Raw genomic sequence first — 17,197 nt, 5'->3', positions numbered from 1 at the left:
CCATTCCCAGACCCCACACCGACAGCACGTGGGAGCTCTAGATTAGTTTTTACTCTCGATACACGGGGTAAGGATGAAAGTTACAAACACATTTTGTAAATGCAGTTGTATGATGAAGCACCAAATCTTCTGCTTTATAGATATTTTAGGGGAAGATTTACGATGTTAAGAGAAGAACCAAACGTTGGTGCTCATGCGTTGGTGCCCACTGAATGCTCATTGTTGATGGTGGTGGGAGGTAGGGGTGGTGGGGGGTGGGGGGGGACTCCGACTCCATTCCGCACGTAACGCCGCCCCGCTCCGGGTTTTCGCTCCGCCTGCGCGGCTCTCCTCCGCGTCGCAGTACCGCGCGCCGTGAGTGGCTAACCCCGGCGTCGCGCCGCGCGCCAACCAATCGGCGCGCGCGTCTCTGCGCCGCGCGCCGATTGGTCGCCGGGGGGAGGCCCAGGCGCCCGGGACGCGGAGTCGCGTTTTGTGCGCGAAGCGGATCCCGGCACGGGGCTTCAACGCGGGACCATCAAGGGGGACCATCAAGGGGGGCCCGCCGAGGGGATAGCGGAGCGGAGGGGGTCCGGGCTGCGTGTGCGGGTAACGCGGAGGGGGGGGGGGGGGGGAGCGGGTCGAGGTTAAACGAGGCGAGGGATTCCAAAGACGAGAGGGGGTCTAGCGGGCGAGGGTGCTCAAAGGGATTTTGTTTGGCGAGGGGATGCGAGTGGAAGGGCAGGGAGAGGGGGTATGAAGGGTGGTGGCGGGGGGGTCGGGTGAAGGGGATGAGGGGGGTCGTGATGGTGAGAGGAGGGGGGGGGCAAGAGCGTGGTGTGGGAATCGAGGGGGTGTACGGCAAGGCGGTGGTGGGGGGGTTAACGGGGTCGAGCGTGGTTTGGTTGAGATGAGGATGATGAGGATGATGAGAGAGGGGTGATGGGGGTTCAATGCGAGGGGAATGAAAGGGAGGCCAGGGAGTGGGGCTAACCGGGGACGGGGTGAGGGGAAGAGAGGTCATGGCGAGGGGGTCCGGCGAGGGGGTCTAAAGGGGTCGATGGCATCAGAGGGATGAGGGAGATGCGTGGGGCGATCCACGGGGTTCTGGTTTGGAGGGATTAAGGCGATCACCGTGAGGGGAGTTCTCAAGATGCTCGCAAAGAGGGGATCGATGGAATGGGGAGAAGGGGATCTATTGTGAGGGGATCAGGGGGATTCAGGGGACCAGGGGGATGGGTGACATCATGGGGTAGAGAGACTGAGGCCCATTGTGACAAAGGATTGAGGGGATCAGGACTGAGGGGTCCCAGGAACCCGGGAGAATTCACTTTTACATCGAGCTTGAGAACTTATTTTAGATTAAGAACTGCTTTTTTGTTTGGTTTGGTGTCCTTCCCACACACATCCGATTCGCACGGTTGGCTACGTACGGTGCTAAAGAAGTTATACACACATACACATATAAGGGGACTTAAGCGGGACAGGGAGACGTGGGGAAATGGAGGCTTTGATAGATCTGGGTCCTGTGGCTTTGTTCATAAACAAAAGGAGCGATGGGAGGAGGGGGGACCCGTTAGTCCTAGCACCCAAGTCTCAACCACACTCGCGGGGGAACTTTTCCCAACTCAGCGCTGATTTTCAAATAGCTTTAACGGGGAGCCCACACATTGGTTGACACGAAGCCTTGTGTACGGTCGAACTGTTTACATTGACTTTGTGCTCAGAACTATTTGATCGACAGCAGGTGACCGAGATCGCTAAAATTATCAGCGTGGCAAGTCTAAAACGTTGCAGGTCTTTCCCCTCTAGTAGCCGATGCTTTGCTTTCGGTCTGGTTCTGTGAGCCATATAATTCCACCTTTGTTATTTATAAAAACGTGGCTTTGAAGCTGACTGAAGCAAGCATGACACTTTGCATGCGTCCCTTATGACTGGTTTAAAAACCGGTACAGCTCAGAGCGGTCAGAGGCAGGAGTATTTACAGAGTCACTTAATCACAAACTCCCCCCCCCCCTTTACAGGCAACACGGCCAGTGAGGAGGGCACCCCTACTGTTTGGCAGCACCGGCGGCAACCACTGCTGGGTGTGGCGCGCTTGTGCGCGTGCCGGTGCGGGGCATGGATCGCTGCCGCCACGTGTGGAGACTCAAGCTTTCTCAGAACCACTCGATACTCAACCCAGACAAGTGGGCGTGCGTGGACTGCGCCGGCTGCTGCGCAGCGCGGAAGACCAATGACGGTGGTGCGTGCAACGGCGAGGGCGGGGGCCTGCCCGTGGACGGCGGAGGTGAAGGTGGCGCCGGCGGTGGTGGTCATACCGGCGGTGCGGTTTGTAACCGCGCGTGCGGTGGCGGCGGAGCGGTTTGCGAGCCGCACGACGTGTCAGGTTTTGCCTCTTGTGGTACCGCCGCCACGGCCGCCGCCGCCGCCGCCACCTTCTGCGACGACGGCGCCTGCGATTGCGCCTCCTCGGTGTGGGCCTGCCTGACGTGCCCCCACGTGGCGTGCGGGCGTGACGTGGCCGCTCACGCCGACCGGCACGCTGCGATGATGCGGCACCCGCTCGCCATGCACGTGGCGGAGCTCTACGTGTTCTGCTTCGCGTGCGACGACTACGTCCTCAACGACAACGCGCAGGGCGACCTTAAGCTGCTGCGGGGGGCCCTGGGCACCGTGCGGGCGAGAAGAGGCGGTCCCCCGGGGGGGCTGCTGCGCGGCGGTGGTGGCGGCAGTACGGGTGGCGGGGGCCGTGCCCTGCGATCGGCGGGGGGTAGTGGGGAGGCGTGCACGTGGAACCGCGCTGGTGAGGCGCGGGCCCGTGCCAACGACCGCCTGCTCACAGCACTCAAGCTTCGCCGGTGAGGATGGCAAGCGACCGCTGCGTAGTTACCGAGTCATTAGCCCGTCACGCAGTGACTGTTACCTTCTTATAGAGTCTCATGCTCAGTAACAGGGTAACCGTTGCCCTCTTTCAGTCTTCTTTAACCTCTCGCACCTTTAATTGGACGCGTGTGCAGTCGTATGTGTGTGTGTATGCTCGTGTTAGGCTAGTGTGTCTGTAGCTGTGCGTGCGTATTCATGAAAGTGGTGTGCAGCTAGTAGCACGTATGGATAGCGTGTGGGAGTAGCAGCGCAACTCCACCCCAGTGAGGTTAATGCCTGGCCACGATTAACATCAGTGGCGACCGATATCAGAACCTGGCCTGGGCCAGGTTAATTTATCCAGCCTTAAAATATTAATTCTTGGCCACACCACCTCCTTATGTGCCGTGCCGGCCTGAATCGGCAATCACTAACAGCACTTTCCCCAGCAGGCAATAAAAACAAAATGTGTATTTGTGTGCACCTCAGCCTCCGGCGTTTGCGGCGCGCATTTGGCGCCTGGTTTGGTGAAACGGGGAGCGGACGTGCCCGGCTCGAGGAGGGGCGCCGGCAGGAGGAGGCGGAACGCCGGCGCGAGGCCCAGCGTGCCCGCCGAGCTGAGCACAAGCGCCAGCTGCGCGAGGAGATGTCCGCCCAGCCGCCGCGTAAGAGCGCCCGCCTCGCCACCCGCGCTCACTACGCCATCGGCGTCGGGGACGGCGACGGCGCCAGGCCCGGCGGCGGCGGCACGAGCCGCGCGTGGCGCAGCCGGCAGCTGGAGCGTGCCATGGCAGCGCTAAAGCGGCAGAGCTCGATGCTGACCCCCGGCGTCACTGGGCTGCGCAACCTGGGCAATACGTGCTACATGAACTCCATCCTGCAGGTGCTCAGCCACCTGCACAAGTTCCGCGAGTGCTTCCTGGCGCTCGACATGAGCGAGGGCGACGCTCCGCCAGCGCCGCCGCCGCCGTCCCCGGCTCACAGCGGCGGTGAAACGCGGGGTCCCTTCCCCCTCATCCCGTCGGCGCCGCCGTCGTCGGCCGGGCCGCTCGGCGACCTCCTGGACCGCGCGGCGTCGGCGGGGCGGCTGGCGCGAGTATCGACGCGCAGCGTGCACAAGCTGCTGCAGGCGCGGCGTGCGGCCGGCATCGTGGGGCGCGCACCGGGGCAGACGGCGCGCGAGCCGGCGGGCCCCGCGGGGCTGGGCGGCGGAGGGAGCGGGTCGGCGCGCAGCTTGCGCTTGCTACAGAGCCCCGTGGGCTGCCCCGGTCCGCTGTCGCTGTGCCGCGAGCTGCACACGCTCTTCCGCGTCATGTGGTCGGGGAAGTGGGCGCTGGTGTCGCCCTTCGCCATGCTGCACTCGGTGTGGAGGCTCATCCCCGCGTTCAAGGTGCCTTTGCGAACCACGGAAGTGACGGATCTCCGATGCGTTTTGGGGTCGCGCTGCGGCTTTGCGTTCGATGTTTCGCTCTACGTGATGGGAGCTTCTTCGGGGAGAAAACAGCCCGAAAACGCAGTGGGGAGCTGTACCGCACAACCGCAATAACCCCGAGCGCGTTAATGAATTGGATGTGTCAGTCTGTAACGGGGACGTAACACTCTCAAAGGTTATCCAATCTGAACGCGCCATGCGGTTTGACTGTTGGCACATGCCAATCTGTTTAATAGCGACTGAACATTATACTGGATTCAAATATCAATTATAGATATAAACCCAACTTTATTATGAAGCGGTGTTGCTGTCAGGGAATTACCCAATTAAAAACCGGCCACACTGATTAAATGGTCGCCTAAACGCCATTGTGAAAACAGTTCACAAAACCCGTGTGCATGCCTTGCTGATGACGGCACGGTATCCATAATGGCCATCTCTTCCTTCTCCCCCCCCCGCCGCCGCGTACCGTCGCTGCTCTGCAGGGCTACGGGCAGCAGGATGCGCAGGAGTTTCTCTGTGAGCTGCTCGACCGCGTGCAGAGGGAGCTGGAGGGGGCGGGGGGCCGTGGCCCCCCACTCCTCATACCCTTAGCCCAGCGCACGCTGCTGAGGCACGTGCTGCAGGTCGTCAACACCATCTTCCAGGGCCAGCTGCTCAGCCAGGTGAGGCGCTGTGCGCTTGAGGCCGACCGTGACTGCCTTCCCAATTCCCGGTGCTGATGTCAAACTAAGGACCACCGGTTTGAGATACGCTACACCGCCGGTGTTAGACGTGGCCGTGAATCGGACTCCGGATTTGTAGCGCAGCTTGCCAATGAATCCCATCACCGTTTTCCACACACATGCTGGTACACAACAACAACCGCCATTCGCCACAAAGTGGCGGTAACATCGCCACGTGATGTACACCACAGCAGCCATGCAGATGGTGCGACACGCACCAGCATAGAGAGAGGGGCATGTTTTTCATCTTAATGGGAGTTACTATTAAATTATAAACACATTTTTATTTTACCAGGTAAGGCCTACTGAGCTTCATAGCTCTTCTTCAGAAGCGACCTGGCCAGAAATGATAGTTCAGTGAAGTGGTTTATCATGTGGAAAACCCGGAGGACGCAGAGAAAAATATATGCGACCGCGGAGAGAGAGTCATGCAAACTCCAAATATTACAGGCGTTGGGTTCGGGATCCAACCCACAACCTCCTGTATACCAGGCGAGGTAGTTAACATCTCGCCACCGCGTGTACCAGCAGAGAGAGGGGCGTGTACTCCATCTTGATGGGAGTCGGCCTTCCTGCGTCCGCAGGTCACCTGCATGTCATGCCTGCACAAGTCCGACACGGTGGAGCCCTTCTGGGACCTGTCGCTGGAGTTCCCCGCGCGCTACCACTGCGTGCGCAAGCGCGCCGGGGCGCATGGGCGCTCGCACGCGCGTGCTCGCGCCCACCACCCGGACGCCGACTGCTCGCTCACCGAGATGCTGAGCAAGTTCACCGAGACGGAGGCGCTAGAGGGCAAAATCTACGCTTGCAGCTTCTGCAACAGTACGTGGTTGGCTGCGCCACCCGCTGGGGTCTACCGACTCGGCGACCGGGGTTTCTTCGATTCGTTAAGATTCACGGTCCCGTTTCGATTTCCAAAATCGATTTTTATTGTTTCTTTTCACATTGTTGGATTGTCTCGTTTTACATTTGCGGCTGTAAAGCTGAACGGAAGCTAAGCGGGGAGTTGGGCCTGGTTAGTGTTGATTGGATGCCTGGACCGCCTAACTGTGTACGATGGATCAGCAGAGGGCACTGCAGAAAAATCCATTGTTGTACTGTGCGTCTTTGCTTCCCGCCTTCACCAACCCACACTGACCAGAGTGGCGAGGCGTGGTTAAAAATAACCCACACGAGGCGGCCAGCAACGTTCGGCAATATTGAGACGTTCTAATATTTGAGCAAGCTTCTAAGAACTTAACAAGCAAAATAATGACGTATTTCTGAGAGTTTGAGGCGTATCAGCACTGTGACACGTTCCATCGCTTACACTGCCAACGTTGCACCTCGTTGTGCCCAGGCAAGCAGCGGGGTGGCGCCTCCAAGCCCTTGGTTCTAACAGAAGCCAGGAAGCAGCTGCTGGTGTGCCGTCTGCCCCAAGTTCTGCGGCTGCACCTCAAGCGCTTCCGGTACACACACTCTACATGACGGTATACTGGTGCACTCACACATCCAGCGAACACACAACAACAACAACAGCCGCCATTCGCCACTTATGCCAGGCGATGTGCACTTTGAGGCCACATGATGTGTCAAAGGGCAGTTCACGGAACAAACAAAGGTGCCGTTGGTTGACTGACTGATATGACTGGTAGATGCACCACCTGTGCCCCCTACTGTATGAGCTATGTATTTTAACCGCTGGGCACTGTCCGTTGTTGTGAGCGTCGTTTTGCTGCGGCGGCAGCGGCGGCAGGTGCCAGCGGCCACACCGCACAAGAATGATCGCCCGCTGGGCAACGTGTGGGATGGCGCGAGCAGGTGGTCCGGGCGTAACCAGCGCGAGAAGATTGGCGTCCACGTGGCATTCGCGCGCGAGCTCAGCATGAGGGCCTTCTGCAGCCGCAGCGGCGCGCGGCTGGGCGGACGCGAGGGCCTGGTGTACGACCTGTCGGCCGTCGTCATGCACCACGGGCGTGGCTTCGGCTCCGGGCACTACACGGCCTACGTCTACAACACTGAGGGCGGTGAGTGTGAGCGAGCGAGAGGATGAGTGAGAGCGACAGAGAGAGAGTGAGTGTAGGGAGGGGGTTGGAGGACAGTTGGCCGCACGCCTCGGGCGCAGTAATGGCCGCACAGGAAGTAGAGCGTTGCGCGTGTGATTGCCCGCTTCTGGGTGTTTGTCTCCTGCCCGTGTATGTTAATTTGTGTGTTGGTATGAGTATCCGTGCGTGTGTGTACATGGACCTGTGTGTGTGGGTGTGTGTGCGGCAAAAACAAACCCCTACCTCGTGCTGGGAGCTTCTTCAGGGGTCAAATGCCTTCTATGACCTTCTGTCACAGTTGCGAGCTAAAGTGGCCCCTTGGGATGGAGTCATCTTGTTAGGCGACTTCAATTCCCGAGTTTGTCATGATGCTGGCACCTGGTCTGGAGTGATTGGAAGGCATGGGCTAGATCAGCTCAATAACAACGGCAGAAGGCTGCTAGATTTTTGTGCAGCCCATGGGCTTGTAATTACCAACACGCTGTTCCGGCATCGGCGCATCCACACAACATCATGGATGCATGCCTGGTCCAAGCAAGAACATCTGCTGGACTACATATTGACGGAACAGCGGATGCGGGTCCATGTCCTTGACACCAGGACATACCGTGGAGCTGATTTGCCCACTGACCATTGACTTGTCATCTGTAAGATGCACCTGCCATTCTCCCACTCCGGTGGTGGGTGTCCATATAGGACCCCATTCAAACCCACAGTGGCTTGCTTGGTCTCAGCTAGCTGATGAAAGTTGCAAGCGAGAATTTCATCATCGCTTACGGCTGGGGTTGGCATCGTCCCCCACTCCTGATATCGAGGGGAAATGGGTAAGGTTTAGGACTGTGGCTCATGAAGCTGCAATGGCTGCTTTGGGTACACGGTCCAGACCTCCCCAGATACCCTGGCTGACAGAGGAGGTGTTCAGGCTGGCTGAGAAAAAGCGACAGGTCCACTCTCATCGTCTACAGCATCCCACATCAGAAAATGAGGAGGCTTACCGCAGCCTTCGCTCGGAGGTTCAGAGAGCCGTGAGGCGCTGCAAGGATGGGTGGTGGTCGCGGGTTGCTGAGGAGATGGAGTCTGCCTCAATGGCCCGCGATCACAAATCCCTATTTAACTCCATCAAAAAAGTAACCTGCAGTACCACACCTTTACCATCATTAGGGGAAAGAACGGTGATCCAATCTCCGACCCCCAGGAACAGGTTTGCAGGTTTTCAGATTTGCTGAGCATTTCTGTGAGGTCCTGGGAGAGGGAAAATCCCTCAGCCTGGAAAACTTTGTGGGACAAAGTGGGGATGACCCTGCTGAGGCTGCGGTGTCTCAAATATTGGAAGAAGTCACCCCCTGTGAGTGACTGGCTTAGGTGCCATCTGTTGAGGAAGTACTGAAGGTGATCTGGAGTCTGAGACCAGGAAAGGCACTGGGCAGAGATGATCTCCCAAGTGAAATGCTGAGGGACGGTGGCGTTTGTGCACAGACTGCCCTACATGACATCATGACAACAGTCTGGACCACTGGACGGGTCCCGCAGGATTGGAAGAATGCCCTGGTGGTCCCCCTTTTTAAAAAGGGGGACCGCACAGACTGTAACAACTACAGGGGCACCTCACTCCTCAGTGTGCCGGGGAAGGTCCTGGCAAGGATTATTCAACATTGCCTTGCCAGGCATGATGAGGAGAGGCTTGCAGAGCCCCAATGTGGTTTCAGGAAAGGGTGGTCCTGCACAGATGCCATATTTTCTGTCCGTCTGCTACAGCAGAGGTGGAGGGAATTCCAACAAGACCTACATCTCTACTTGATTTACCTGGTCAGGGCCTATGATACCAGCAGTAGGCCTGGGCTCTGGGTTGTTCTTCTGGTTTCGGAGTCCCTGACCCTCTGCTCACGATCATCAAGGACCTTCATGATGGTGAGCGGGCCCAGGTTAAACTACGGGGATGGGAGTCGGAGCCATTCCCTGTTCACCTTTGGGTGTGACAGGGATGTCCTCTGGCTCCCACATTATTTAACATCTATTTCGACCACGTAGTTCGTGAAGCCTTCAATAGCTGCACGGGAGGAATTTCCACCTGGTACAGATACAATGGGAGGTTGATCGATGCCCGGGTGCGGTCAAGGGATGGCTCCCTATTGCTCAACCATGTTACGTATGCCGATGATCTGGTAATTGTTGCTCACTCAGAGGAGGAGTTGGAGGCGCTGCTGCTGAACCTGGAGCTTGCCACTAAGAGGTGGGGCCTTACCATCAGCCCCACCAAAACTAAGTACCTGCCTGGGTATTTTGTACCATCGGACACTCCACCCCCACAACTCCCAATTGGTGATAGGGCAGTTGTGGAGAGTGGAGAGTTTCCCATACCTGGGCAGTGTGCTCATGACCGGCTCCGGTTTGACAGCAGAGGTCTCACTCCGAATCAGTCGAGCGCATTATCTTTTCATCGGTTACGTAACGCTGTGTGGAAGCTACCTGGTCTGTCGCTCCGCACGAAGTTTCAGATCTCGGCCACAGTCATTCGCCCTTCTCTACGCTTGCGAGACGTGGAACCCCCGAATGGAACATCTACGCTGGTTAGAAACATTTCGGCTGGCCTGTCTACTATCCATCCTGGGTTTAACCAGGCTGGATTGTGTGAGGAGCTCACAAATCCTTGAAAGATCTGGACAAAGTCCCGTCGGTGAGCTCCTCCGGAAAGCAAGGCTGCGTTGGCTGGGTAATGTAGCCCGCATGCCCAGCCACCGCATGCCTAAACAGCTTTTGTTTGGCCAATTCGAGGGGGTTAAACGGGCGCGACATGGGCTAGAGAAGAGATGGAGTGATGTGGTACAGGAGGATGTGGAGCTGAGTGGACTTGCAGATGACTGGTACCAGCGGTGTCAAGATCGGCCTCTGTGGAGGAGGCTCGTGAAGGACGCTGCTACTGGGCAGTTGGAGGCAGTCGCCCTCCAACAACAACGGAGGGCGGTGGAGCGATGCTCACAACAATGAGCGGAGCGCCGGGTGGCTAAAGCACAGCAAGTTGGCACAGTGGGGGGCACAGGTGGTGCATCAGCCAGTCATCTCAGTCAGTGAACCCGTGGCACCTGGGTTTGTCCCGTGACCTCCTGCCGGCGGGCGTTCGATACTTCACGTGGCCTCAACGTGCCTGGCACAAGCGTCGTGGTGACGTCACCGCCACTTAGTGGCGGTTGTTGTTGTTGTGGGTGAGGAGCGGTAGTGCAGCGGTTAGTGCGCTTGTGAAGGCTCTATGGGGTCGGTTTGTCTTGTGTGTCTGCAGGCTTCTGGGTTCACTGCAACGACTCGGAGATGAGTGTGTGCAGCGTGGAGGAGGTGTGCCGCGCCCAGGCCTACATCCTCTTTTACTCGCAGCGCAAGTCACCCGACGATCGAATCTGCGCCACGGCAACGGCGGTGCCGGAAACACGGGTGTTACCCCCCGCGTCGGCCCCGGTCGCCCCCACCCTGGCCCCCCCCACCTCTTCCCCTACGCCCCCAGCCTCCCCAAAACCCTCTGGCCCCGAGGCGCTGTTTTCTTTGGATCGCAGGGCGGCTGAGTCGTTTGCGCTCCCCGCACGTTCGCCTGCCGCCGACGGGGAGCGCTGCGAACCGCAGGCGACGCCCTTCACCCCGCCGGCACCGCCGCCGCTGGACACGCAGCCCCGGGGAGGCCTGTGCGGCGACGACGAACAGGACCTTGCCGCCGGCACACCCGACGCCCGGAGTAGCTCGCTCCCCGACAGCGACGCCGGCGTAAGGACGCTGTTGCTGCACCCGCAGGCGTCCGAGCGGCCGTCGCCACCGCTTGGACACTCCGTCCCGGGTTTTGGCAATCTCCCGAATTCCGTTCGCGAGCGAGCCGAGCCGGCTTTTCCCGTGCCCACGTTGGCCTCTGCCGAGCCGCACCAGACATCCGCGGGTTTCTGGCTCGAAGCGCAAGCTTGCGGCGGCGGCGCCGTTGAGCCTGGCCCGCTCGTCGCGACCGCCGGACCGGCGGAAGAAGGTTGCGGCGTCACCAGCGAGTTTGGCGCGGCCACGGAGCGCAGCTGATTGTCGACGCGGCGGCGGGTAGCGCTGCTCCACGCGCTGCACGCTCTCCACGCTCATGCTAAGCGGTCTCCTGATGAAGAACTGACAGCGCTTGCATCGGCCGTATCGTGGCGGCGACAGCATTAAAAGAACAGCCGGTACCCTAAGCTACATGTGGCTTTAAAAATCGACGCGGGTTTTCGGTCCAGTTGATGGCAACTTCACGCTCGGTTACCTCGAGCCAGGCTAAAGAGTGCGGGCGTCAACTTGCGTTTGATAATGCGCAAGTCACCGCGCCACCGCCGGTTTGGGTTCACAGGAGCCGCAGCGACGGCACGCGTCGTTCTCGTCGGCTCGGTGTGCCCGGGGCGTCGGTCGGCGCCAGTTTCCGTTCATTCCCGGAGAAAACCAGGATCTTCACTTTGGCCTCTGTTTTTACACCAGCACTTCCGCGTTCACTCTCAACAGCTTAAAAAAGAAAAGGCCTTGTAATTCACTACTACTCAGGCAGCATCGCAATGTGGGGGTGCAAGCAGGGAAAGATGGACATGGGGGGTGGGGCCAGTGTCCGTGGGGGGGCACTGTTCCCCTTTCATGATTTGGGGTGGGGGGGGAGGCCCCCCCCCTGCACCACCTCGCTTGCGCCACCCCTGGCGTGTACCACACGCACACATCGCGTGGCCCACGTGTACACCATGCGGTGCACCACATGTAACCTCATGCGGCCGGTGTTTGCGCATCAGCCCAACGACAGCTCAGGTAGCTTTTTTGGAAAAATCAACACTAACACACGCGCACATATTAACACGCGTACGTACATATGGGTACAAACAAAGCACACGCACGTATACTGGTACGCACTGAGACGCAAATGCAGTCTTTGTGCACGCATAAACATATCTACAGTACACGCATTAACATACAGTTATGTGCGCACAAATGCATATACAATACTTGCATTCACGAACAGTCATGCACCCACATGCTATCACGCACACATGCATGCATAGACGCAAGTGCGCCCACAGTGTTACACACAACTACACATCACATAGACTTAAGCGCACGGACATACTTGCATTTCCTGTACCGTACACACATAGACACACGTGCACTCTAGGAACTGCCAGCCCCTTCCTCGGCACTGTGAGAACAACACTGGTGTGTGAATTTGTACAGAACAGCACACTTTTGCTGGGGTGGGCTAGGGGGTGAGTACTGATTGGTTAGGGGGTGTGCAAGTACTGCTGGGTTATGGGTGGGTAGGGAGGGAAGTAATAATGGGGTTTGTCTAAGGTCCGTGTTTGCAGCAGGTGGTGTTCTGCAAGAGATCCTTAAAATACTCGGTTTTATTTTCCGAGTGGAAATGTTCGCGCGGATGTTCGCGCCTGTCTGTACGCACAGACACGCACGCTCGTGTGCGAGTACGTGATCGCATAGGCACTCGTGCAAGGTACACCGCGCGCGCAAGAGTTTGCCGGGTCGCTCGGCACGGCACACGGAGCCGTGCGTGGGGTGGAAGCGGATGGGGTCCTCGCGAAGGTTGTGGCCCGAGGCGCTGCAGCGCTTGTGCGCCGCACGTGCAAGTCGTGGAAGAAACGGGCGCGCGCGCGTGTGTACGTGAAGCGAGCGTTTCGCGATTGGACGTGGCCCACGGTGCTGCTGTGTCGGCAAGAGACGTGGGGGTTTTTTTCCCCACGGTTTTTCGGAGGATGTCGTCGTACGTTGCTCGTCCTGCGGTGTGGGGCCTTGCCTCGCATGCCGGCGGCCCCCCGTGTCTCTCGGTGAGTAGAGTTAGAGCTACTTGTCACGTGTAGTGGGCACCCGAGCGGCGGCCTAGGATGTGTGGTGGTTTTGAAATAGTTTTTTTGTATTCGTGTCTAAATTATCCTGTACGCAACAAACTCGTGGCACGCCGTGAAATTGTTGGGTGTTTAGCGTTAAAACGTTTCGTGAGCAATAGAGATTCTGATCGTTGACCTTGGGTTGTGCAGCGGACGGTGGGGACCAGTTTGGCTAGCGTTAGTGCAGTATTAAGAGTAGGCGTAGCGTTTGCGTCAGTGTCAGCGTTGGGTTGTTTACGCTTAAAACTGCGTTTACGTTGTGGGGTTGGGTGTGGTAGCCTGAATGTTTGTCCAGCAAATTGTGGAGTCGGTGAGGCTCGCAGGACACAACCGGAATCACGGTCGGGGTCTGAACTAGGGGTTGGCGTCAGCATCGATCAGGGTTAGAAGCCATTCGGGGCGCTGTGACGGCAACAATCACAGCAGCTGTTCCGTACAGGATGGTTTGACACTGAATATTTCTCCTCCCTGTGCACTGTGCCCACACCCGGCCCTGCCAGTTGAAACCACGCTGGCCTTGTTCTTGGCCCAGGCAGGATCCTTAGCCTACCCACGAAAACTATTTTTATGTAATTTTAAAAGTGGTAAACGCCTGTATTTTTTTTTATTTCGTCTCAACACCCAAGAACCGTTATTTGCAAAAATTGAATAAAGTTAGTCACGAATTAATGCGCCGTATTTTTTTAAAGTAACGTCGTAACAAGCCGTGCCAGGAGCTGGTGCTCTCTGCGGCTCTTGAGCTCCGGCCCCCGGGGCGGTGTCCACTGCCGCCCTGGTTCTCGGCCCATCGGTCGCGAGGGCGGATTGGCGACCCGGGACGAGAAGTCGCTCGGTCGCTGTGTGAGAAGTAACTTGTAACGACTGTCGAGACGACGCAGGACGATACCAGACCTCTGGAATCGCTCCGCTCGCTGTGTAAACCTCGGAGCACAGCAGAGTCTTTGTCTGCCACCTGTGATCGATACACACATATCCCTCGAAGTGGACTTTATTGCTGCCGTGAGAATGAAGGTGTCTAGCGATGCAAAAGACGAGATCATTCTATTATATCACCGGTTTTTAAACCATGTCAAGCGCCTTGAGTGAAGGTGCTCTTTAAATGTAAAATTAATTACGCCTCAATTTGATGATCCATTACAACTTGGTTAAAAAGTATCTCATTTGTATTGTCTGCTAGTTCGTACTGTGTCACATGTTGTCTTGTTATTCTACAATCTGCTCCCGTTGTATTTTCTGTCCCGTTTATTCCATTAGCCTTCATGTGCAACAACTCTTAAACACGAGCGAACTAACACATTTCTGCCCAGTGGCCAACGTGGCGTAACCTCGTCTCGGCGACCTTCAGACCGCGGTCTGGGAAAAATAATTAAAGTTGACTGATAGGATGCCCATTGCGTGAAGCGACGTGGAGAACCCCTTGGGCTGCAGGAAATGGTGGTAGAGATGGAGTTTGGGAGTCTGTTGGGTGGGTGCTGCCGTGAGTTGGTTGGCGTGTGGAGCACAATGCATGCTGGGTAAGTTGCACTCGCTGTGCCAGTGTAAAGAAGGCGTGAGAATTTTGTTGTTTCGAGTTCGTGTTGCTGTGATTTTGTCGAGAAAAGTGTCTACGTTAGTTTCAAACTGTTTACGATTTCTTTTTATATATATAGAGAGTTTGTGATAAATACATTTTTTTCTAAATGCCTTATCTCGTATTTATTGACTCGCGTTTCCATTCAATCGTCATCCTTGGGATTTTTGTTTTGCCGAGGCAAAATACTTTATTATGATTTCACAACATTTTACACTGACAATGGTCCACGAGGGTTCGGGGGTTGTCGGGCAATAGGAACAGCTTCAGAGAAGGTGCGATGGATCTGGAAAACAAGTGGGGAGGGAGGAGTTAGCCACATCCCCTGCAGCACAACGGAAACTAAAATTCTGGCCGCACCACCAGAACATTTGCCGCACCACCAGAACATTTGCCGCACCGTTCGCTACGACCAACCCGCAACCATAAGGCCTCCCCCCTCCAAAAGCTGTCACCAGCTCACCGCTCATCCGCAATGCTCTCGAGACGCGCGCACACACACACACAGCTCTCTCTCCCTTACAGCTTCCACTCCCGTCCTTAGTCGCGACCACCGGCAGTCATCACTTCTTGCCGTGCCCATCACCTCCCGTCCACCGAAACACGTGGGGAGAACAGAGATGACCCCCCAAAGTCAACTACAGTCTATTCACGTGATCCGATTCGTCGAGTAATCGTGGCGCGGTACCTCTACGGGAGTGGCGCGGGAGCCATGAGGTCCAGGTCGGCGACGTTTCGCGCCACCCACACCCCCGCGGCGAAGAGGGCCACGTTCACCAGCAGGTTCCTGCACCACACGCAACCCAGGGCCGGTGGCTGATCAAGCACCGTACTTCCGATTGTGAAATCTTACATCACGAGGCACTGACACTGCGCGTCTCTGTGATTGTCCCTCTTTGTGGCTGTGTTATTCTCTTCGTGTCTCGTCTCTCCCCGTGTGTCTCGTCTCTCCCCGTGTGTCTCGTCTCTCCCCGTGTGTCTCGTCTCTCCCCGTGTGTCTCGTCTCTCCCCGTGTGTCTCGTCTCTCCCCGTGTGTCTCGTCTCTCCCCGTGTGTCTCATCTCTCCCCGTGTGTCTCATCTCTCCCCGTGCGTGTCTCGTCTGCCTCTGTGCGTGTCTCATCTCTCCCCGTGTGTCTCATCTCTCCCCGTGTGTCTCATCTCTCCCCGTGTGTCTCATCTCTCCCCGCGTGTCTCATCTGCCTCTGTGCGTGTCTCATCTGCCTCTGTGCGTGTCTCATCTGCCTCTGTGCGTGTCTCATCTCTCCCCGTGTGTCTCATCTCTCCCCGTGTGTCTCATCTCTCCCCGTGTGTCTCATCTCTCCCGCGTGTCTCATCTCTCCCCGTGTGTCTCATCTGCCTCTGTGCGTGTCTCATCTGCCTCTGTGCGTGTCTCATCTCTCCCCGTGTGTCTCGTCTGCGTGTCTCTCATCTGCCTCTGTGCGTCTCGCTCCGTGCCCCTCGTTTCCTCGCGAGGCCTTCACGGCGCGAATCTCCCTGGAGTCGTCCCCCTCCACCATCTCGCTCCACCCCTCCACCCGTCTCCCTGTGTCTCCACCCCTCCACCCGTCTCCCTGTGTCTCCACCCCTCCACCCGTCTCCCTGTGTCTCCACCCCTCCACCCGTCTCCCTGTGTCTCCGCCATCTCTTCCCGTCTCCCTGTGTCTCCGCCATCTCTTCCCGTCTCCCTGTGTCTCCGCCATCTCTTCCCGTCTCCCTGTGTCTCCGCCATCTCTTCCCGTCTCCCTGTGTCTCCGCCATCTCTTCCCGTCTCCCTGTGTCTCCGCCATCTCTTCCCGTCTCCCTGTGTCTCCGCCATCTCTTCCCGTCTCCCTGTGTCTCCGCCATCTCTTCCCGTCTCCCTGTGTCTCCGCCATCTCTTCCCGTCTCCCTGTGTCTCCGCCATCTCTTCCCGTCTCCCTGTGTCTCCGCCATCTCTTCCCGTCTCCCTGTGTCTCCGCCCCTGCGTCCCCCTCTCATCGTCACTCCAGGCCCGCACATCGGCGGGGTACGACCGCTATCCTCCATTCGGAGCCTTGCCGGCAAAATCCACCAACATCCAATCCCCCCCGCGTGTCGCTGTCTATCTCGTGTCTCCCTCCAAATGTCTCCCCCTCTCCATGCATCCTCGTGTCCACCCAGTGCCACCCTCCTGGTGTCTCCCCATGTCTCACCCCTCTCTCTCTGTCTCTCCCTGTCTCGGCTCCACGTCTCACTTCTGGTGTCTGTCCCCTCTGTCACGGCGTCCTCCCCGCGTCCCCGTGTCCCACCCCTCTCTTTGTGCCTCTCCCCTATCTCATCTCCCCTCTGTCCACGCCTTCTTGTGCCTCCAGCACTCTCCCCGGTGTCTTCATGCGCGCCGTCTCGCACCTCTTGAAGTCTGTGCGGTCCGAGATGAAGCCGACAGCCGCCCGCGCCATCGCCACGACCCCGCGAGGTTTGGGAGCCATGCTGCTGTTGCTGCACGTGCCGGAAACGGATGCGACGTCACGTGGGTGGGGGGAGGCGGGGCTAAAATAAAGGGGGGCGGGGCTAACGTTGACAAGGGGTCACCTGGGGTCAGAGCCGAGAGGGCGTTTCGCGTGAGTCTGTATGTTGAACTTCTTTTGCGCCGTACGTGGCCAACCGTGATAATCGGAGGTGCAGGGTGTTCTGGCTCCGTCCTGTGGTAGGGGTGGCCGCTTAAATTGGACATTGTATTGTTGGGGGGGGGGGGGGCTGCATCCAGCAGTGGACA

General features: G+C 57.8%; 2 protein-coding genes across 2 annotated transcripts; one reads left to right on the top strand and one right to left on the bottom strand.

Moving 5' to 3' along the window:
* Positions 1-441: 441 nt before the first annotated feature.
* Positions 442-12,293, top strand: LOC144946146 (ubiquitin carboxyl-terminal hydrolase 49-like). Its single transcript, XM_078874918.1, has 8 exons — positions 442-588; positions 2,004-2,840; positions 3,334-4,234; positions 4,762-4,941; positions 5,586-5,823; positions 6,341-6,449; positions 6,802-7,007; positions 10,300-12,293. Exons 2-8 carry the CDS (start codon positions 2,101-2,103, stop codon positions 11,067-11,069), a joined length of 3,144 nt encoding a protein of 1,047 aa, XP_078731044.1. The 5' UTR covers positions 442-588; positions 2,004-2,100; the 3' UTR covers positions 11,070-12,293.
* A 2,333-nt stretch (positions 12,294-14,626) lies between these two features.
* TOMM6 (translocase of outer mitochondrial membrane 6) lies at positions 14,627-16,951 on the bottom strand. The gene is made up of 3 exons (XM_078875171.1): positions 16,831-16,951; positions 15,151-15,249; positions 14,627-14,748 (listed from the first exon to the last, which is right to left on the bottom strand). The coding sequence occupies exons 1-2, from the start codon at positions 16,908-16,910 to the stop codon at positions 15,153-15,155; spliced, it is 177 nt and encodes a 58-aa protein (XP_078731297.1). The 5' UTR covers positions 16,911-16,951; the 3' UTR covers positions 14,627-14,748; positions 15,151-15,152.
* Between the last annotated feature and the right edge of the window lie 246 nt (positions 16,952-17,197).

Source organism: Lampetra fluviatilis, chromosome 40 (genome assembly GCF_964198595.1).
Source record: "Lampetra fluviatilis chromosome 40, kcLamFluv1.1, whole genome shotgun sequence".
Classification (NCBI taxonomy): Eukaryota; Metazoa; Chordata; class Hyperoartia; order Petromyzontiformes; family Petromyzontidae; genus Lampetra; species Lampetra fluviatilis.
Note: the sequence above shows the minus strand (reverse complement) of the source record. Positions and strands in the feature narration are given on the sequence as shown.